Below are 22,985 nucleotides of genomic sequence, written 5' to 3' on the forward strand. Positions count from 1 at the left end.
GAAATGTGTAAAACATAGTAAATTAGCTCCGTGGTATAATTCCAATACACATGAGTTGAAACAAATATCAAGAAAATTAGAAAGGAAGTGGCGCTCCAGCAACAGTGTTGAAAATCTCCTAGACTGGAAGAGTAGTGTTACAGAATATAAAAAGGCTCTCCACAAAGCAAGAGCTGCCTATTACTCAAAACTAATAGAAGAGAATAAAAACAACCCCAGGTTTCTCTTCAGCACTGTAGCCAGGCTGACAGAGAGTCACACCTCCACCGAACCCAGTATTCCTCGATCCCTAAATTGCAATATCTTTATGACCTTTTTTAATGATAAAATTCTAACTATTAGAAATAAAATCAACCATCTCCTGCCCTCAATTGGCACTAATATCCTCCCAACAATAGAGATCTCAGAAACGGCTGAGAATCCTTCCCATTATTTAGACAGCTTCTCTCTGATCACCCGTGATCAGTTTACCAAAATAGTCTCAGGTTCTAAACCAACAACCTGTATTTTAGATCCGATTCCAACTAAATTACTTAAAGAAATTCTGCCCCTAATAGATAATTCGTTACTTAACAAAATCAATCTGTCATTATCATCAGGTTATGTACCACAGTCTTTTAAAATAGCTGTAATCAAACCCCTACTCAAAAAACCCACCCTAGACCCAGAGGTTTTAGCAAATTACAGGCCAATATCTAATCTCCCCTTCCTATCTAAAATCTTAGAAAAAGTTGTAGCCAATCAGCTGTGTGAGTTTCTCCAGGAAAATAATATATATGAAGACTTTCAGTCTGGGTTTAGAACCAATCACAGCACAGAGACAGCCCTGGCAAAAGTCACTAATGACCTTCTAATAGCTTCAGACCAGGGACTTGTGTCTGTCCTCGTTCTGTTAGATCTCAGTGCAGCATTCCACACAATTGACCATCAAATTTTATTAGAGAGACTAAAACAGTTAATTAACATTAAAGGAACGGCCTTAAACTGGTTTAAATCTTATTTTGCTGATCGCTCCCAATTCGTTCAAATCAATGATGAGTCATCGGTGCGCACCAAAGTTAACCATGGTGTCCCACAGGGGTCTGTGCTCGGCCCAATTTTATTCTCATTATATATGCTTCCACTAGGAAACATTATCAGGACACACTCGGTAAATTTTCACTGTTATGCGGATGACACCCAGTTATATTTGTCAATAAAACCTGATCAAAGTAATCAATTAACTAAACTTCGAGCATGTCTCAAGGACATAAAAACCTGGATGACCCGCAATTTTCTCTTATTAAACTCAGATAAAACAGAGGTTATAATACTCGGCCCTAAACACCTTAGAGATACATTATCTAATGATATAGCTGCGCTAGATGACATTGCCCTTGCTTCCAATGACACAGTCAGGAACTTGGGAGTGATCTTCGATCCTGATTTGTCCTTTAATAGTCACTTAAAAGTAATTTCTAGGACCGCGTTTTTCCACTTGCGTAATATCTCAAAAATCAGACATGTCCTTTCGCAAAAAGATGCAGAAAAACTAGTCTTTGTTTCATCGAGACTGGACTATTGTAATTCACTATTATCAGGCTCCAGCAGCAAGTCGTTAAAGACTCTGCAGCTGGTCCAAAATGCCGCAGCACGTGTCCTGACGAGAACTAAGAAAAGAGAGCACATTTCTCCAGTATTAGCATCGCTACACTGGCTTCCTGTTAAATCTAGAATAGAATTTAAAATTCTCCTCCTCACCTTCAAGGCCCTTAATGATATGGCACCTCTTTACCTTAAAGAGATGTTAGTTCCATATCAACCTACTAGAGCACTCCGATCCCAGAACTCAGGTTTACTTGTCGTCCCTAAAGTCTCTAAAAGTAGAGTAGGAGCCAGAGCTTTTAGCCATCAAGCCCCACTGCTGTGGAATAATCTCTCACTTTCAGTTAGGGAAGCAGACACGCTCTGTTCGTTTAAAAGTAGACTCAAAACCTTCCTTTTTTATAAAGCTTATAGTTAGAGCTAATTTGTGCGATGTTCCAAATTTGATTAAATGGCAAAAACCCCTGATGATGCTAAGACGCACAGGGAATTTATGACACAAGACACACGGAGCTTCTCTTTCCTGCTTCTCCTTCCTCTTCTCCATATTTATCACATCAAGATAATTCTTATCTGATCAGTACATGTTACTAACTTGACCCCTTTCCTGGAGTTTCTGTGCCTTAGCGCCCGCGGATGCAGGGCCACAGCTGTGGCCGCACCATGGATTATGATTGTGGATCGCGTGTCGGAGGTCGCAATGGTGGATCAAGTTCGGTGGATTCTGTATCGTGCCAGCTGATCGTCGTTGTAATGGAGGATCCTTTGTCGCGTTGGCATCGGATGATGAGGGACCACGACCGAGGCGGCAGCTGATAATGGATTCTAACTGGCGGCGGTGGACAATGACTGTGGATTATAGTGGATCCCATCCTGATGCTGGATCGTGGTCTTGCTGCTGGCCAGAGACTGTGATTGCAGCGGGACTGCCTGACACATAGTATTGAAAAATGTTTAGCCTAATGGATGCTGCTAAAAATCCTGATGATGTTTTCTTACACCTGACATCTATTGCACTTCTGTCCGTCCTGAGAGAGGGATCCCTCACATGTGGCTCTCTGAGGTTTCTACATATTTTTACCTGTGAAAAGGGTTTTTAGTAGTTTGTCCTGACTCTTGTTGAGGGTTAAGGACAGAGGATGTCTCACCATGTTAAAGCCCCATGAGACGAATTGTTATTTGTGAATGTGGGCTATACAAATAAAACTTGATTGATTGATTGATTGATAGATGTGTTGTAGATGTGTTGTTTTGTAGGTGTGTGGTGTTGTAGTTGTGTTGTAGATGTGTTGTAGATTTGTTGTGTTTTTGTGTTGTAGATGTGTGGTGTTGTAGTTGTGTTGTAGATGTGTTGTGTTGTAGGTGTGTGGTGTTGTAGTTGTGTTGTAGATGTGTTGTAGATGTGTTGTAGATGTGTTGTAGATGTTTTGTGTTGTAGGTGTGTGGTGTTGTAGTTGTGTTGTAGATGTGTTGTAGATTTGTTGTGTTTTTGTGTTGTAGATGTGTGGTGTTGTAGTTGTGTTGTAGATGTGTTGTGTTGCAGATGTGTTGTAGTTGTGTTGTAGTTGTGTTGTAGATGTTTTGTGTTGTAGGTGTGTGGTGTTGTAGTTGTGTTGTAGATGTGTTGTGTTGTTGTGTTGTTGTGTTGTAGATGTGTTGTGTTGTAGATGTGTTGTAGTTGTGTTGTAGTTGTGTTGTGTTGTAGATGTGTTGTAGTTGTGTTGTGTTCTGTTGTGTGTGTGTTTTGTTCTTGTCACTGATCTCAGATCAACTCAGTTCAGGATAATCTGCTCTAATCTGTTAATCTGCCCCGCCCCCGGTCCACGGCTCCGCCCCCTGGCCTGGCTGGGCCTCAGTCTGTTCCACCGGCAGGATGCGAGCTGCAGGAGGGTTTCTGGTGCTGCCGTGGCCCGCGGCCTGGGCCGGGGCCGGGGCCGGGGCCGGGGGGCCGGACCCGGGGCCGGACCCAGAGGAGGCTCGGGGGGGTCTGCTGCTGAGGTGCGGAGCTGTGCTGGGACTCACTTTGATCTGTAAGACGACTCCTCTCATTTCATCTCTTTGATTCCAGGTCAAACGATTCACTTTAGTTTTTAGGGTCAGGGTTCCTGGTTCTTTAACCTCCTGACGAGAAACTCAACAGATTAAAATCATTAGTTTGTCTTTTTTGGGAAAAACCCACTGAACATTCGAACATATGAAATAAGAACGGATGTTCTCTGAGAGAAGAGACGAGTCAGATGAGTTGATACGAACAAACCTGAGAGGGATTTCTGCTGCTGTGATTTTAAATCAGACGTTTTACAGAAGACGTTAAACAAGTGAATCTGATCCTGGATCCGTTCGATTTGTGAAACAAAGTCAAACTCACATGTTCACCTTCTCGTCCTGATTGTGAGTCTGCTTCAAATATGAAAACATGAAAAAACACACGTGTTTAAATCTGATTATCAGACGATTAAATGTCAACTTCAGCTTTTTTTCTCCAAAGTTCGTCTAACTCACTTTAGTTTTCAGCTTCTTTTCACACTGAGGAAATGATCACGTTCATGAACTCTGTCTCAGAAAACTACGACAGCAAAACATTCATGTTCTGTTTAAAACAATTATGACAAGATACTACCAAGGCTTGCTCATGTTGTTTCCATGGTAACAGGCGTGGCGGTGGTGCGGCGTTGGATCGCGGGCGGCGTGTGTCGTTGTCCGGCTCGTTTGGACGGGAAGACGGTTCTGATCACCGGAGCCAACACCGGCATCGGCAAGGAGACCAGCCGAGACCTGGCACGCAGAGGTCAGCGGGCGGGACACAGTATTATTATCGTTACTATTATCAATGTGATTATATCGTATTCAAAAGATTTTGGATTGGTCGTGACTATATAAAGTTTGATGAATTAAATTATGAATTTAAAATTAAGCAGGTAAAAACTCAAACTGTTGAAAAATAAAGCGACAAAACTTTGATCGAATACAAAGAAAATAATCAACAATCAAACAGATTTAGTTAATGTGACCCGACACTCGCAGAGGTCAGAGGTCAAAGTAACGTCAGAGGCTGACACCATCTGAACCGATTACAGGGATTATAGTGTGTGTGTGTGTGTGTGTGTGTGTGAGTGTGTGTGCATGTGAGTTCAGTGTGTGTGTGTGTGTGTGTGTGTGTGTGTGTGTGTGTGTGTGTGAGTTCAGTGTGTGTGTGTGTGTGTGCATGTGAGTTCAGTGTGTGTGTGTGTGTGTGTGTGTGTGTGTGTGTGTGTGTGTGTGTGTGTGTGAGTGTGCATGTGAGTTCAGTGTGTGTGTGTGTGTGTGCATGTGAGTTCAGTGTGTGTGTGTGTGTGTGTGTGTGTGTGTGTGTGTGTGTGTGTGTGCATGTGAGTTCAGTGTGTGTGTGTGTGTGTGTGCGTGTGCATGTGAGTTCAGTGTGTGTGTGTATGTGTGTTCAGTGTGTGTGTGTGTGTGTGTGTGTGTGTGTGTGTGTGTGTGTGTGTGTGTGCATGTGAGTTCAGTGTGTGTGTGTGTGTGTGTGTGCGTGTGCATGTGAGTTCAGTGTGTGTGCGTATGTGTGTTCAGTGTGTGTGTGTGTGTGTGTGTGTGTGTGTGTTTGTGCATGTGCATGTGAGTTCAGTGTGTGTGTGTATGTGTGTTCAGTGTGTGTGTGTGTATGTGTGTTCAGTGTGTGTGTGTGTGTGTGTGTGTGTGTGCATGTGCATGTGAGTTCAGTGTGTGTGTGTATGTGTGTTCAATGTGTGTGTGTGTATTCTCCAGGCAACTTTGTGTTTATAAATCCAGTGTTTGCGTGAGAAGTGGCGTACGCATCCTTCAGACCCGGGTTTGTGCGTGTTTGTGTTGTGGACCAGGGGCCCGGGTGGTGATGGTGTGTGTTTGTGTTGTGGACCAGGGGCCCGGGTGGTGATGGTGTGTGTTTGTGTTGTGGACCAGGGGCCCGGGTGGTGATGGCGTGTGTTTGTGTTGTGGACCAGGGGCCCGGGTGGTGATGGCGTGCAGGGACCTGACGCGGGCGGAGCGAGCGGCGGAGGAGATCAGGCGGACGACAGGAAACGGGAACGTGGTCATCAGACACCTCGACCTCGCCTCGGTTTATTCTGTCAGACAGTTCGCTGAAGATTTCCTGAAGAGTGAAGAACGACTGGACATCCTGATAAACAACGCAGGTGAACCTGTCTGTCTGCCTGTCTGTCTGTCTGTCTGTCTGTCTGTCTGTCTGTCTGTCTGTCTGTCTGTCTGTCTGTCTGTCTGTCTGTCTGTCTGTCTGTCTGTCTGTCTGTCTGTCTGTCTGTCTGTCTGTCTATCCACCTGTCTGTCTGTCTATCCACCTGTCTGTCTGTAACTACCTGTCTGTCTGTCTGTCCATCTGTCTGTCTGTAACTACCTGTCTGTCTGTCTGTCTGTAACTACCTGTCTGTCTGTCCACCTTGCTGTCTGTCTGTCTGTCTGTCTGTCCACCTGTCTGTCTGTAACTACCTGTCTGTCTGTCTGTCTGTCTGTCTGTCTGTCTGTCTGTCTGTCTGTCTGTCTGTCTGTCTGTCTGTCTGTCTGTCTGTAACTACCTGTCTGTCTGTAGGAGTGATGATGTGTCCAAAATGGCTGACAGAAGACGGCTTTGAGACCCAGCTGGCTGTCAATCATCTTGGTCACTTCCTATTGACCAATCTGCTGCTTCCGAAACTGAAGAGCTCCGCCCCCAGTCGAGTGGTCACTGTGTCATCCATCGCCCACCGGGGAGGTTTGACCTCTGACCTCTAATGTTTGTTTTCAACCTCTTTGTATTATTATTATAACCTCACACATGATTCTCTTCAGGTCGGATTGACCTCGACGACCTTTTCTTCAGCCGGAGGCCGTACAGCTCGTTAGAGAGTTACCAGCAGAGCAAGCTGTGCAACGTGCTGTTCTCCAGGGAGCTGGCCCGGAGAACCACAGGTACACACAGACACACAAACACACACAGACACACAACCTCACAGGTACACACAGACACACAAACACACAACCTCACAGGTACACACAACCACACAACCTCACACCAGCAGAGCAAGCTGTGCAACGTGCTGTTCTCCAGGGAGCTGGCCCGGAGAACCACAGGTACACACAGACACACAAACACACACACACAGGTACACACAGACACACAACCTCACAGGTACACACAGACACACAACCTCACAGGTACACACAGACACACAAACACACAACCTCACAGGTCAACACAGACACACAACCTCACACCAGCAGAGCAAGCTGTGCAACGTGCTGTTCTCCAGGGAGCTGGCCCGGAGAACCACAGGTACACACAGACACACAAACACACACAGACACACAACCTCACAGGTACACAGACACACAAACACACAACCTCACAGGTACACAGACACACAAACACACAACCTCACACCAGCAGAGCAAGCTGTGCAACGTGCTGTTCTCCAGGGAGCTGGCCCGGAGAACCACAGGTACACACAGACACACAAACACACAACCTCACAGGTACACACAGACACACAACCACACAACCTCACCACAAACAACCTCACCACAGACACACAACCTCACACCAGCAGAGCAAGCTGTGCAACGTGCTGTTCTCCAGGGAGCTGGCCCGGAGAACCACAGGTACACACAGATACACAAACACACACAGACACACAACCTCACACTCACAGGTACACACAGACACACAAACACACAACCTCACACCAGCAGAGCAAGCTGTGCAACGTGCTGTTCTCCAGGGAGCTGGCCCGGAGAACCACAGGTACACACAGACACACAAACACACAAACTCACAGGTACACACAGACACACAAACACACAACCTCACAGGTACACACAGACACACAAACACACAACCTCACAGGTACACACAGACACACAGACACACACAGGTACACAGACACACAAACACACAACCTCACAGGTCAACACAGACACACAACCTCACAGGTCCTCACAAACACACAACCTCACCACCAACAACCTCACAGGTCCTCACAAACACACAACCTCACAGGTCCTCACAGACACACAACCTCACACTCACAGGTCCTCACAGACACACAACCTAACAGGTCCTCACAAACACACAACTTCACCACACACAACCTCACCACAGACACACAACCTCACAGGTCCTCACAAACACACAACCTCACACTCACAGGTCCTCACAGACACACAACCTAACCACAAACACACAACATCGCAGGTCAACACAGACACACAACCTCACACTCACAGGTCAACACAGACACACAACCTCACCACAAACACACAACCTCACCATTAACACACAACCTCACCACACACAACCTCACAGGTCCTCACAGACACACAACCTCACAGGTCCTCACAAATACACAACCTCACAGGTCCTCACAGACACACAACCTCACCACAAACACACAACCTCACAGGTCCTCACAGACACACAACCTCACCACAAACACACAACCTCACAGGTCAACACAAACACACAACCTCACACTCACAGGTCCTCACAAACACACAACCTCACACTCACAGGTCCTCACAAACACACAACCTCACCACAAACACACAACTTCAACACAGACACACAACCTCACCACAAACACACAACCTCACAGGTCCTCACAGACACACAACCTCACCACAAACACACAACTTCAACACAGACACACAACCTCACCACAAACACACAACCTCACAGGTCCTCACAGACACACAACCTCACCACAAACACACAACCTCACAGGTCAACACAAACACACAACCTCACACTCACAGGTCCTCACAAACACACAACCTCACACTCACAGGTCCTCACAAACACACAACCTCACCACAAACACACAACTTCAACACAGACACACAACCTCACCACAAACACACAACCTCACAGGTCCCCACAAACACACAACTTCACAGGTCCTCACAGACACACAACCTCACAGGTCCTCACAAACACACAACCTCACCACAAACACACAACCTCATAGGTCCTCACAAACACACAACCTCACAGGTCCCCACAAACACACAACCTCACCACAAACACACAACCTCACCACAAACACACAACCTCACAGGTCCTCACAAACACACAACCTCACAGGTCCTCACAGACACACAACCTCACACTCACAGGTCCTCACAGACACACAACCTCACAGGTCCTCACAAACACACAACTTCACCACACACAACCTCACCACAGACACACAACCTCACAGGTCCTCACAAACACACAACCTCACACTCACAGGTCCTCACAGACACACAACCTAACCACAAACACACAACCTCGCAGGTCAACACAGACACACAACCTCACACTCACAGGTCAACACAGACACACAACCTCACCACAAACACACAACCTCACCACAAACACACAACTTCAACACAGACACACAACCTCACCACAAACACACAACCTCACAGGTCCTCACAGACACACAACCTCACCACAAACACACAACCTCACAGGTCAACACAAACACACAACCTCACACTCACAGGTCCTCACAAACACACAACCTCACACTCACAGGTCCTCACAAACACACAACCTCACACTCACAGGTCCTCACAAACACACAACCTCACCACAAACACACAACTTCAACACAGACACACAACCTCACCACAAACACACAACCTCACAGGTCCCCACAAACACACAACTTCACAGGTCCTCACAGACACACAACCTCACAGGTCCTCACAAACACACAACCTCACCACAAACACACAACCTCATAGGTCCTCACAAACACACAACCTCACAGGTCCCCACAAACACACAACCTCACCACAAACACACAACCTCACCACAAACACACAACCTCACAGGTCCTCACAAACACACAACCTCACCACAAACACATGACCTCACAGGTCCTCACAAACACACAACCTCACCACAAACACACAACCTCACCACAAACACACAACCTCACAGGTCCCCACAAACACACAACCTCACCACAAACACACAACCTCACGGGTCCTCACAAACACACAACCTCACACTCACGGGTCACCACAAACACACAACCTCACACTCACAGGTCCCCACAAACAGGTATTTAAACCACAGACCCTCATTAAAGATGGACGCCTCCTAAAGTGAAGACGAACTGTCTCCATCGCCCCCTGGTGTCTGGCTGCAGTAAAGGTCATAAACCTATAGAACTGAAATCACACACTTTGACACCACAAGATGGAGGCATTCGTATCTAAGATGTTTGAATTGAAATGGAACTATTCTCTTTATTCTTTATTCACATCTGACTGTGTGTGTGGTCTCAGGTTCTGGAGTCTCGTCGTTCTGTCTCCACCCGGGTGTGATCCGGACGGAGCTGGGTCGGCATGTAGAGGGCTGGTTCCCCCTGCTGGGGGCGCTGCTGAGCCTGCCCTCGCTGCTGCTCATGAAGACTCCAGCTCAGGGCGCTCAGACCAGCGTCTACTGCTCCGTCACGCCGGCGCTGGAGCAGCGGTCCGGATGCTACTTCAGGTAACGGCTGGGGGCGGAGTCTGAGAAACATTCACCCATTCACACACACATTCATACAGTGCATCTATTAGCAGCACTTTGCTGTTATATGTTGTTTAATATTACTTATTTATTATTGATTTGTGAGCTTAACTGAAAATATCCTCAGTCGTCTTTAGGAGTTTCTCATGTGAGGACACAAAGACAAAATGACGTTGTCCTTCACAATGTTTCTCCAACATGGAGGAAGTGAGACGGAGTTAAAAGCTCAGGACAAGTTTCTAAATAAACTCATTTTATCACATCAGCTGAATCTGAAGATGTTTTCAGACCTGAGGTTCTGACTCTTCTGGTTCTGGTTCCTGAAACCTTCTGGAGGTTCGTGAGTCTTCCAGAGTCTAAAAAACAAACATGTGTGTGTGTGTGTGTTCAGTGACTGTGCAGAGAAGGAGGTCGCTGCGGGGGGGCGGGACGATGCTGTGGCCAGGAGGCTGTGGGAGGAGAGCGCCCGATTGGTCGGATTACAGGACACGTGCTGACAGGAAGTGAAGGATCAGACACACCCCCGGCGTCACGGTGATTGACAGCTGACGAGAGCCAATCAGAGGCTTCGGTCCAGAGTGATAACAATATCAATGAATACAACTTTACTTCATTACATCATAATAAGATAATATATATTCATTAGTATTCAGCAAATATGAAATAAAAATATTGTCTTTCTGCAGAGTGAAGAGCGAGTGGAGTGTTCTACTGTGACCTCTGACCTTTGACCTGTGTCTGTTTCCAACTTTGATCTTTTATCACCGACATTTTTCATTTCTGTGAAAGTTTCATGTTTGTTTTGTGGATTAAATATAATAATAACATGATGATGTGTCATCAGTTTTATCTTTGGATTTTATACATTAGTTTAATTAACATCACAGTTTTATGTTTATAAACTGAACCAACTTTAAACTAAACACATACACACATCCGTCAGTGGTTACCATGGAGACCATGGAGACTAGCAGGTCGTGCTGGTTCTGTTGACAGGTGGTTAGCATGGTGGCTAGCTGCTATTAGCAGCAGTTCACTTACACGTCATAGAAACATAAAGAGACGAATCAGTTCAATCCGATGTAATTAATGTTTAACTTTTATCAGTAGAAATGTGTCGTCGCTGAGTTTTCTGATCGAATCAATCAACAGAAAGTCAAACGTCATTAAGGGTTTATTCATATTTTGAATCTGTTTTTGATGATGATTGGTGGGGGTTTAGGGGCTGACCCCCAACAATCAGCATTGTTGTTGCGAACATACTGTCTAATAATCAAAACTGTAAACTTTAACTTTTACCTTTACTTTACTGTGAAGGACTTTGAGGGGCCATCAAGAAAAGATCTGTATAAATACATTTATAAAAACTGACCCCTGAGCCTGAAACCTGTCTTCTGTGTACTGACCAGCAGGGGGCGACTCCTCTGGTAGTTTCTATAGAAAGTGACTTCTCACTTTATAACGTCAGTAACATTCAGGAGTTTCTGTCTCAGTCTCTAGTTTCAAGTCTTCTTCAAACAGCTGAAGTTCATTTAGTGAATTATGATCATTTAGAGTCAAACAGACCATAAAGCACCGGAAGTGTTTGGGGGGGGGGGTACCACAGAGTGATTGACAGCTGGTACCGTCCAATGGATGTAGGTGTAGGTGGGCGTACCATCGGGCTCTCAATTCAGGCTCCACCCCCTAATCCTCCAAACATGGTTACTTCTGGTTTCAAACAACCAAGAAGTGAAACTGAGGCTGACGTCATGATATGTGGGCGTGTCAGTAAATAATCTGCACATCTGTCTGACCCACATTGTTGATTTAAATAACACACATACACACACCACAAAACACACACACACACACACACACCACAAAACACACACACACACACACACACCACAAAACACACACACACACACACACACACACACACACACACACACACACACAGACACACACACACACACACCACAAAACACACACACACACACACACACACACACACACACACACACACACACACACACACACACACACACACACACACACACACAGAGACACACACAGACAAACACTCGCACACAGAAGATGGGACTCAAGTGCTTCATTATATTTAACCTCTGGGGGGCGCTGTGGTGCTGCCGAGGAGCCGCTGAGCCAGCGGGGAGTCCTGAGGAGGAGGAGGAGGGGGAGGGGGAGGAGGGGGAGGAGGGGGAGGAGGGGGAGGAGGAGGAGGGAGGAGGAGGGGGAGGAGGGAGGAGGAGGGGGAGGAGGAGGAGGAGCAGGAGGAGGAGGAGGAGGAGCAGGAGGAGGAGGGGGAGGAACCGGACACCGGCTCACAGAGCGGCCCCCGGCCGGTCAGAGAGCAGCGGTGTCCGGCGGCAGCAGCACGGAGCAGCGGGGCGACGAGCGGAGCCACACCGAGCACCGACAGCCGAGCAGCGGCCGAAGCTCCGGTCCTCTCCCCGGTCCTCCGGGTCCTCTCCTCGGTCCCCGGTCCTGTCCCCGGTCCCCGGTCCTCCGGGTCCTCTCCCCGGTCCTCTCCCCGGTCCCCGGTCCTCCGGGTCCTCTCCTCGGTCCCCCGGTCGTCTCCCCGGTCCTGTCCGCGGTCCTCTCCCCGGTCCTCTCCCCTGTCCCCGGTCCTGTCCCCGGACTTCAGCAGCTGTTACCGGATCCCTTCTCCGCCTCCTCTCGCTCAACTGTGGACGAATAACGGAGTTACCGAGAAGTGAAGTCCCGACCCGGCAGCATGAAGAAGAACGGCTCCGGAAAACGGGTGAGTACCACCGGAACTAAGTTAACTGTAACTGTAAATTTAACTTTAACTTTAACTTCACCTTTAACCGCGCGTCAGCGTCTTTTAATCACGGTTAACCGGAGCGCGAGGAACAAAAGGATTCTCCTTTGAGGCTTTTGTTTTGAAGGAAACTCTGAACGATACATCACTCCACTTCCGGTTATCACGATAGATAGATAGATAGATAGATAGATAGATAGATAGATAGATAGATAGATAGATAGATAGATAGATAGATAGATAGATAGATAGATAGATAGATAGATAGATAGATAGATAGATAGATAGATAGATAGATAGATAGATAGATAGATAGATAGATAGATAGATAGATAGATAGATAGATAGATAGATAGATAGATAGATAGATAGATACTTTATTAATCATCCAGTAGCTTATAGAGTTAAACACTTAAACACGTCACTGACACACAAACATAAATCACATACGGAGAATATATTTACAGATACAGGAATGGGATGATGTGATAGTGTCAGTGTCCAGTAGGGAAGTGTTCTTGTGCTGCTGGAGTGGAAAGTACAATAATATATATATATATATATATATATATATATATATATATATATATATATATAAAACAACAAAAATATACATATATATAAATATATAAGAATTTGTAGTGGTAAGGTCTGTGCATGGGGCTAGTATAATAAGTAATAAGAGCCTTACTGATGGTTGAAAGAGGAAGTGAGAAAAATATACAAATACACAACAAGCACACAATCAGTTACAAACAGATACACAATAATTTAATCAGTTGTTTCTATTTATTTGTTGATATTGTTGTTAATGTTTTTTTCAAAATTATTTAGTTGCTATATTTTATTTTTATGTATAATTTAAATGTATTGTGTATATTTATAAATTATTATAAATAATTATTTTATTATTATAATCAATCAAAATGAATTTAGTTGCTCTGTGTAATTATTTATTTCAGATTTACAGTTTTCTATCATAGAAGAAAAGAAAAGTAACTAAACATAAAGCATAGTAACAATAAGCTGAGATGTCTATTAAAGACTTCACTTCCTGTTTCCGGTGTACAGGTTCCGCAGGACTCTGCTCTGCAGAACCTTCAGCCCGATAAGGTGGGCTGGATCCGAAAGTTCTGTGGGAGGGGGATCTTCAGGGAGATCTGGAAGAACCGGTTCGTGGTCGTGCGAGGAGATCAGCTGTTCATCTGTGAGAAGGAGGTGAGCGGAGGGGGCGGGGCCTCACCGTTAGCTGACCTATGATTGGAGGGGATCAGTAGCTGGTGCCATGGTGACGAGGTGTCATGTGCGATGCTCCACATCCTGTGACAACTTTTAATGGACTAACAGAACGTCTGTAGGTTCTAACAGAACTTATTCTGATGTTCTCCAAGTTTAAAGCATCACTTTAAACAAACAAGAGAGGTTTGGTGTCCAGGTGTGTAGTAGTGTGAAGTACTGTGAAGTACTGTGTAGTACTGTGGAGTACTGTGTAGTACTGTGGAGTACTGTGGAGTACTGTGGAGTAGTCTGTGATGTGTGGTTCCAGAAAGTTCCTCCTCCACTTTCTATGGTTGAAATTCTGCAGGAGTCAAGTTTCAGTCTGAGCTGCAGAGACACAGAGGCCTCGGGTTTCACTGCTGTAACACAGGATGGAACGTCCTCATAGAACCTCTATCACACACAGAACGTCCTGATAGAACCTCTATCACACACAGAACATCTTCATAGAACCTCTATCACACACAGAACGTCCTGATAGAACTGTTATCACACACAGAACATCTTCATAGAACCTCTATCACACACAGAACGTCCTGATAGAACTGTTATCACACAGAACATCTTCATAGAACCTCTATCACACACAGAACGTCCTGATAGAACTGTTATCACACAGAACATCTTCATAGAACCTCTATCACACACAGAACGTCCTGATAGAACTGTTATCACACACAGAACATCTTCATAGAACCTCTATCACACACAGAACGTCCTGATAGAACCTCTATCACACACAGAACATCTTCATAGAACCTCTATCACACACAGAACGTCCTGATAGAACTGTTATCACACACAGAACATCTTCATAGAACCTCTATCACACACAGAACGTCCTGATAGAACTGTTATCACACAGAACATCTTCATAGAACCTCTATCACACACAGAACGTCCTGATAGAACTGTTATCACACAGAACATCTTCATAGAACCTCTATCACACACAGAACGTCCTGATAGAAATGTTATCACACAGAACATCTTCATAGAACCTCTATCACACACAGAACATCTTCATAGAACCTCTATCACACACAGAATGTCCTGATAGAACTGTTATCACACACAGAACATCTTCATAGAACCTCTATCACACACAGAATGTCCTCGTAGAACCCTAAGCCTGAAGTGTATCTCAGAACAGTTATCATTTATGTTTCCAATCTTTTTGGTAAACACTTTATTGCTGAAATTTAAAAAATATCTGAGAGAACTTGTAGAACAGGAGTGTCAGACACGGTTCTGAACTCTGATCTGTCACAGACAGGAAGCCGCCTGTGGAACCTCACGTCCTCACCGTGGTTCCATGTTCAGAACATTTTGGTTTCTTTTTAAACTTCTGCTTTCAGCAGCTCAACTTCCTGTTTGACCAGGAATAGAAACACTGTGTGACACCACAGACACACACACACACACAGACACACACACACACACACACACAGACACACACACACAGACACACACACACACAGACACAGACACAGACACACACACACACACACACAGACACACACACACACACACAGTTTATGACACAACGCAGTGTTTTAACTTTGTTGCAGAAGAAGCGACTTCCTGTTTCTCCAGGAACATAAACATGTGTTCATTAGTTTTTATAAAGATCAGATCTACGTGTGATGAAGGGGGGGGGGTAACTGTAACCAAACTGTAACCAAAATCATTTTTGTATTTATTGATTGATGTATTATTTGGGGGGAAGGGGGGGGGGGTCAGATCACGATTTGATGGGGAAATAAATCCTGATGACGTTAGTATTGTAAATATGTAAAACGTTTTAATGGTCTGTCAATACTACTGAAGAAACCTACTTCCCTCATCTGTGTGTGTGTGTGTCAGTACTGTGTGTGTGTCAGTACTGTGTGTGTGTCAGTACTGTGTGTGTGTGTGTCAGTACTGTGTGTGTGTGTGTCAGTACTGTGTGTGTGTGTCAGTACTGTGTGAGTGTCAGTACTGTGTGTGTGTGTTTGTCAGTACTGTGTGTGTGTGTGTGTCAGTACTGTGTGTGTGTGTCAGTACTGTGTGTGTGTGTGTGTCAGTACTGTGTGTGTGTGTGTGTGTCAGTACTGTGTGTGTGTGTCAGTACTGTGTGTGTGTGTGTGTGTGTGTGTCAGTACTGTGTGTGTGTGTCAGTACTGTGTGTGTGTGTCAGTACTGTGTGTGTGTGTCAGTACTGTGTGTGTGTGTGTGTGTCAGTACTGTGTGTGTGTGTGTGTCAGTACTGTGTGTGTGTCAGTACTGTGTGTGTGTCAGTACTGTGTGTGTGTGTGTGTGTCAGTACTGTGTGTGTGTGTGTGTCAGTACTGTGTGTGTGTGTCAGTACTGTGTGTGTGTCAGTACTGTGTGTGTGTGTCAGTACTGTGTGTGTGTGTGTGTGTGTCAGTACTGTGTGTGTGTGTCAGTACTGTGTGTGTGTCAGTACTGTGTGTGTGTGTGTCAGTACTGTGTGTGTGTCAGTACTGTGTGTGTGTGTCAGTACTGTGTGTGTGTGTGTGTGTCAGTACTGTGTGTGTGTGTCAGTACTGTGTGTGTGTGTCAGTACTGTGTGTGTGTGTGTGTGTCAGTACTGTGTGTGTGTGTCAGTACTGTGTGTGTGTGTCAGTACTGTGTGTGTGTGTGTGTCAGTACTGTTTGTGTGTGTGTCAGTACTGTGTGTGTGTGTGTGTCAGTACTGTGTGTGTGTGTGTGTCAGTACTGTGTGTGTGTGTGTCAGTACTGTGTGTGTGTGTCAGTACTGTGTGTGTGTGTGTGTCAGTACTGTTTGTGTGTGTGTCAGTACTGTGTGTGTGTGTGTGTCAGTACTGTGTGTGTGTGTGTGTGTCAGTACTGTGTGTGTGTGTCAGTACTGTGTGTGTGTGTGTCAGTACTGTGTGTGTGTGTCAGTACTGTGTGTGTGTCAGTACTGTGTGTGTGTGTCAGTACTGTGTGTGTGTGTCAGTACTGTGTGTGTGTGTGTCAGTACTGTGTGTGTGTGTCAGTACTGTGTGTGTGTCAGTACTGTGTGTGTGTGTGTGTCAGTACTGTGTGTGTGTGTCAGTACTGTGTGTGTGTCCGTACTGTGTGTGTGTGTCAGTACTGTGTGTGTGTGTCAGTACTGTGTGTGTGTGTCAGTACTGTGTGTGTGTGTCAGTACTGTGTGTGTGTGTCAGTACTGTGTGTGTGTCCGTACTGTGTGTGTGTGTCAGTACTGTGTGTGTGTGTGTGTCAGTACTCTGTGTGTGTGTGTGTGTCAGTACTGTGTGTGTGTGTCAGTACTGTGTGTGTCAGTACTGTGTGTGTGTGTCAGTACTGTGTGTGTGTCAGTACTGTGTGTGTGTCAGTACTGTGTGTGTGTGCAGGCTGTGTTGTTTTCTTACACACATTATACCTGAGAACTGAAATCTCATCATTTTGCTTTATAATGTTAAAACTTTTTTCTTTTTATTTGTTACTTGAAGGCGACGGAGTCTCTGTTGTTTTTTGGATATTTGTATTTACCTTGATATCAGATTGTGTATCGAGAGTCAGGGAGTTCCATGGAGTCGGGTGAAGCTGAATGGTTTGCACGGAACCCGCGCACACAAGCTGCTGCCCGATGCTAACTGCACGTTAGCATCACGTTAGCATCACGTTAGCATCATGTTAGCATCAAGACTTTGCTTCGGTTCTAGTTGAATATGAATGTCAAGGCTTCCGTACACTTGGTGACATCACAGGAGCAGGTTATGTTTTTTCTGTTGTTTTATTAAGTATGAAGAATGAAACCAGTTACCCATGAAACTCCAGAAAACTCCTAACCCTAACCCCCCCCCCCCCCCCCGCCCCCAAGTTAAAGACCACCAAGATGTAAAAATGTGACTTCAAACTGGATAAAAAGGTCGGAGGTCAGACTCATTATGTAAGGGGCTGAACTCTGATTATTGAACATTGATCAAATGACAGGCAGTGTGTGAGTAGTGGGTGTGGCCTCTCTCCCAGGAAGTCTGTTTAAAGCTGGTTAATAATTTATGTTGTTTCCATGACGATTAATGAGCTGCAGTTTAGCTTTTGGGGACACATGAAAACCTGTGTGTGTGTGTGTGTGTGTGTGTGTGTGTGTGTGTGTGTGTGTGTGTGTGTGTGTGTGTGTGTGTGTGTGTGTGTGTGTGTGTGTGTGTGTGTGTGTGTGTGTTGTATGTGTGTGGGTGTGTGGGTGTGTGTGTGTGTGTGTGATTATGAAAATCACTTGGTTTCCTATTTAAATCGTCTGAAGAAAGTTTGACTGTATTTACATGTTGTTGTTGATGTTGATGTTGATGTTGATGTTGGTCTGAACTGAAGTCGAGATGTGATGAAGTCACCCTGGAGTGGGGGCGGGGTTTCCTGCATAGGACCAATCACAGACCTGGACAGTTTGAGTGACAGCAGAGCCGAGGATCAAACCAGTGAATAATAAAAATCTGAGGAAAACAAACGAGAATAAAAGACAGAGTTCAGCTGCTTAACGCATAAAGAACATCTGGTTAAACATCTGGGATTGTTTTTAATATGAAACTGTTCATGAACCAGAGCAGATCTGAGTTCAATGTCATGACCTGTGACCTCTGACCCTTGGTGCAGGTGAAGGAGCCGGGTCGGGCTGACGAGCTGTTTGATCTTTCTGATTACGAACGCTGTGAAGAAATACGCAAGAACAAGAGTCGCAGCAAAAAGAGTCACAGCAAGTTCAGGCTGCAGCGCTGCAGCTCGCCAGGCAACACGGTACCTGTCTGTCTGTCTGTCTGTCTGTCTGTCTGTCTGTCTGTCTGTCTGTCTGTCTGTCTGTCTGTCTGTCTGTCTGTCTGTCTGTCTGTCTGTCTGTCTGTCTGTCTGTCTGTCTGTCTCTCTGTCTGACTGTCTGTCTGTCTGTCTGTCTGACAGCTGTCTGTCTGTCTGTCTGTCTGTCTGTCTGTCTGTCTGTCTGTCTGTCTGTCTGTCTGTCTGTCTGTCTGTCTGTCTGTCTGTCTGTCTGTCTGTCTGTCTGTCTGTCTGTCTCTCTGTCTGTCTGATTGTACACGTCTCTCTGAATATGTATCTGTCTTTAATAAGAATAAGAATCAGTATCATTCACATTTACTTGAAGATGAACAATGAAAAACAATAACAAACAAGTTAGCAACACGCTAACACTAACTAACACTAACTAACACTAACTAACACTAACTAACACTAACTAACACTAACTAACACTAACTAACACTAACTAACAACTACTTTTACAAAGCGCAAAAACAAGAACTGGTTAACAAGCTAGCATCAAATTCTTTTTAAGGATAAAAACCTATTAAATAAAAAGAACATTTCACAAAATTCGTGAACATGCAAACATTAACATATCAAGCTTTAACATTCTATAAACATGCTAATACCAAAATAAAAGTTACTGTACCAACATGATAAAACAAGTTTATCAACAAAGAATATAATAAAAGTTAATTTCAAGCTTAATCATTCAAATAACTAGCCAAACCATGCTAATATCAAAGACAAAAGCTACTATACAGACATGCTAACACAAGCTATCCACAATAAATCTAATAAAACATCATAGCAAATATTAAGCTAAACATGCTTCCAAGAAAGAAACACATGTTAGCATCAACAATCAAGGTAACAAAAAACATGACAGAGGAAACGAAGCTACGAGCTAATGTTGAACTGAAGCAGGAAGCTAACAGCTAACATGAAGCTAACAGTGATGTAGGTGACATCACAGTTCATGTTCTTTGATTCTGTTCATTTAAAATCAGACATATTCATAAGCTCCTGTTTGCCGTGCAGGCTCCGAACCTGATCTTCCTGGCCGTCAGTCCTGAGGAGAAAGAATCCTGGATCCACGTCCTGAACATCTCCATCACCAGAGCCAAGAACCGGATCCTGGACGAGGTAACGACTCCCGCCTCAGATTCATCGGAGTGAGATTTAAAACCAGATGATAATAACCTCAATGTGAGGTGGAGCCCGGCATCAAGGCCCCGCCCACACACGGTCTCGACCTATCCTGAGCCAGTCTCAGCTGCCAATCATGACGTCTCAGCCCATCTGCTGACATGAGGTTAATGAGCGATACTGCAGCCAGACACCAGGGGGCGATCCAGATGCGTTGGCTTCAGTTGAGGGAGCTGACATGTGGTCGTTCATTTACAGTTGGTTTGTCTCTGAAGCTCCGAGTCACACGTCTTCATTTTCATTCAAACTTTTGAACAGACCATCAGGTTCAGTGGTTTTGTCTGATGTCACTGAGACTGATTTTACTAACTTCCTGTCACCGTGTTTATTTCAGTTGCAGCAACAGGAAGTGCGTCTGCTGCTTCACAGGCAGGAACGCTTTGCCCTGTTTCCACCAATCAATACTCTGCTCAATACTCTGATCAATACTCTGATCAATACTGGTTCTGTCATCATGTTCCAGACTGAAAGAAACGTTCATGTCATCGATGTTGTTTTTTCCATTCAGGTTCACATCAGTGTCAAACAACAAAAACAATCTCATCATAAATTATTATAATAAAACATAAGATGAGGTTCTTCGTGAAAACCCAGTAAAACTCATGTCTGATGACAGTAATGATATTATTATTGTTATATAATTATATTATCATTGTTTTTATTATGAAATTGACTTTGGATTTGAAGAGTCTGGTGGTGGTGAGAGGAACTGCAGCTGACGTGTTGTGTTTCAGGTAACCGTCGACGACTCGCAGCTTTCTCACCTGACGCGAGATCGAGTGAAGATTCCTCACAACCGCAGGCTGCCGACCCGAGGCCACCTGCTGGCCGGGGTGAGTACTGCAGGGTCAGCGTCAAATATTTGAAATATCTCTACAATAATTTCGTCATTTCAGAATAATGAAATGTAAAATCCTCCTTCTCCTCCTTCTGCTTCTCCTCCTCCTCCCTCTCCTCCTCCTCTCCTCCTCCCTCTCCTCCTGCTCCTCCTCCCTCTCCTCCTTCTGCTTCTCTTCCTCTCCTCTTCCTCCTTCTCTTCCCCTTCTCTTCCTTCTCCTCCTCTCCTCCTCCTGCTCCTCCTCTCCTCCTCCTCCTGCTCCTCCTCCTCCCCTCCTCCAGGCCTCCTCCTCCTTGGCAGATGGGACCCTGACTCTGGACCTGATCCAGGAGGAACCTGCTCCTTCAAAGGGAGCAGTGGTTTGCGATGCGCTCCGGATCCAGATGGACTCATGTCTCCTGAGTCCAGACTGTCCCAGGTCCAGAACTGAGGGCACTCTTTCTACCAGGACCGCTGAGGCTTCTGGGAAATCTCACAGCCTTCCACGTGAGGTGGCGGTGGTGTGGGAGCAGACGCCTCGGCCAGCGAAGCGTCTGACGACCACAGAGAAGAATCGCTGCGTCTCCATGGACGAGATCCTGTCCCATTCAGAGACTCACGCTACAAACACAGAGACTGAGACCAGGTCCAGGACCAGGTCCACGTCGCTGGTCAACCAGCTGCAGGAGCTGATCGGCCAGAAGCTGCAGAACACGGAGCAGCTGCTGACAGAGGTGCGGCGGGAGGCGAAGGGGGAGGAGCCGGCCGAAGCGGAGAAACTCCTGAAGGAGGCGGCGACTGCCTGGCGTCAGGCCCACGAGGTTCTGGAGGAGGTCAAGGAGCTGAGGGCATTGTATCGAGAACTGGACTCGTCTTCCCCCGGCAGTAAGAAACCAAACCCAGACATCAGAACCTGATGGGACTCGGTCTGGTTCAAACCGGTTCAGTCTGGACCAGATTCATTCAGGGTCAGGAGGAGACCGGTCCGTGTCACATGATGTGAAACGTTTTCCTAGAAGACCAGGAGCAGAAATCCAGCTGAGGTCAGGAACCCTGTCCTGACCTCTCTGACCGGACGGAAGGAAATGTGCCAACACAATTTAGACCCAATGAAAATCCTCAGAGTCTTTGTCTCCTTCGTTTCTGAGGAGGAGGAGTTTGATGAACAGACGGTACGAAGTCTCCATCACACGGAGAAGGTTCTGACTTTTAAATGGACGACGATCCAAAACAGATAATAGTTGTAAGATGAAGTTACAGGTTCAACATGATGGAGTTAGTGACATTATATCTAGAGACATCTAGTGGTGAAGTTGCATATTACAATCAACTAAACCCGAAGGAGACAAGAACTGGGAGGAGCAGCAAACCATGACGTGTAAATTGTGTTAGTTTCCACATCGTAATTTAGGGAACGCACTCGGAATTCTCTCCGACAAACGTACGTCACAACATCTCAGATTCACTGAAGTGAGATTCATGAGATCTCTGGATCAGGTTCGTTGCTCCTGGTTTGTTTCGGGTTTCAGTTAAAGATCAGAAGAATTTGTCCTTAAATACAAAAACTTTATTTACAGACACTGACGGAAACAAATCACATGAGGTCAAGATGAATTAATTAATTTATGTTCTGAGGCAAAGTCAGTAAAATCTCATTAAGGGTAAAAACTTGCTGAGTCATCACTCATTTTATGTTTCTCACGTCTGATCTGTTTTTTTCTGACATGATTTTGAAATGATGATCAGAGGCTCGATCGTGAAACTTAGATTTTATCACAATAAAGTAAATTTGTAAAATGGGAACTTTGACTTGAATAAAAGTTTTAACCGTAAACGTCTTCACTGATTCTCATCTCGTCAGTGACATCATCCGGCAGCTGATCTGAATCCAGCCGGACATAATGACATCAGATGATGTGATGACGTCATCAAGCTCAGAGAGAAATTTACAAGAACTGAGACTGTTTCACTTCCTGTGTGAAGCCAGTTTGTAAATGAACATTTAATTTCTA

At 45.3% G+C, this 22,985-nt stretch overlaps 2 protein-coding genes across 2 annotated transcripts; both read left to right on the forward strand.

Moving 5' to 3' along the window:
• The first annotated feature begins 3,457 nt into the window (after positions 1 to 3,457).
• si:dkey-23o4.6 (retinol dehydrogenase 13) lies at positions 3,458 to 10,821 on the forward strand. Its single transcript, XM_061081394.1, has 8 exons — positions 3,458 to 3,614; positions 4,238 to 4,372; positions 5,562 to 5,753; positions 6,164 to 6,325; positions 6,403 to 6,522; positions 9,892 to 10,096; positions 10,509 to 10,651; positions 10,804 to 10,821. Exons 1-7 carry the CDS (start codon positions 3,458 to 3,460, stop codon positions 10,612 to 10,614), a joined length of 1,077 nt encoding a protein of 358 aa, XP_060937377.1. The 3' UTR covers positions 10,615 to 10,651; positions 10,804 to 10,821.
• A 1,825-nt stretch (positions 10,822 to 12,646) lies between these two features.
• plekho1b (pleckstrin homology domain containing, family O member 1b) lies at positions 12,647 to 22,811 on the forward strand. The gene is made up of 6 exons (XM_061081479.1): positions 12,647 to 12,884; positions 13,977 to 14,123; positions 18,789 to 18,929; positions 19,989 to 20,093; positions 20,891 to 20,989; positions 21,276 to 22,811. The coding sequence occupies exons 1-6, from the start codon at positions 12,858 to 12,860 to the stop codon at positions 21,888 to 21,890; spliced, it is 1,134 nt and encodes a 377-aa protein (XP_060937462.1). The 5' UTR covers positions 12,647 to 12,857; the 3' UTR covers positions 21,891 to 22,811.
• The last annotated feature ends 174 nt before the right edge of the window (positions 22,812 to 22,985 follow it).

Source organism: Limanda limanda, chromosome 11, assembly GCF_963576545.1.
Source record: "Limanda limanda chromosome 11, fLimLim1.1, whole genome shotgun sequence".
Classification (NCBI taxonomy): Eukaryota; Metazoa; Chordata; class Actinopteri; order Pleuronectiformes; family Pleuronectidae; genus Limanda; species Limanda limanda.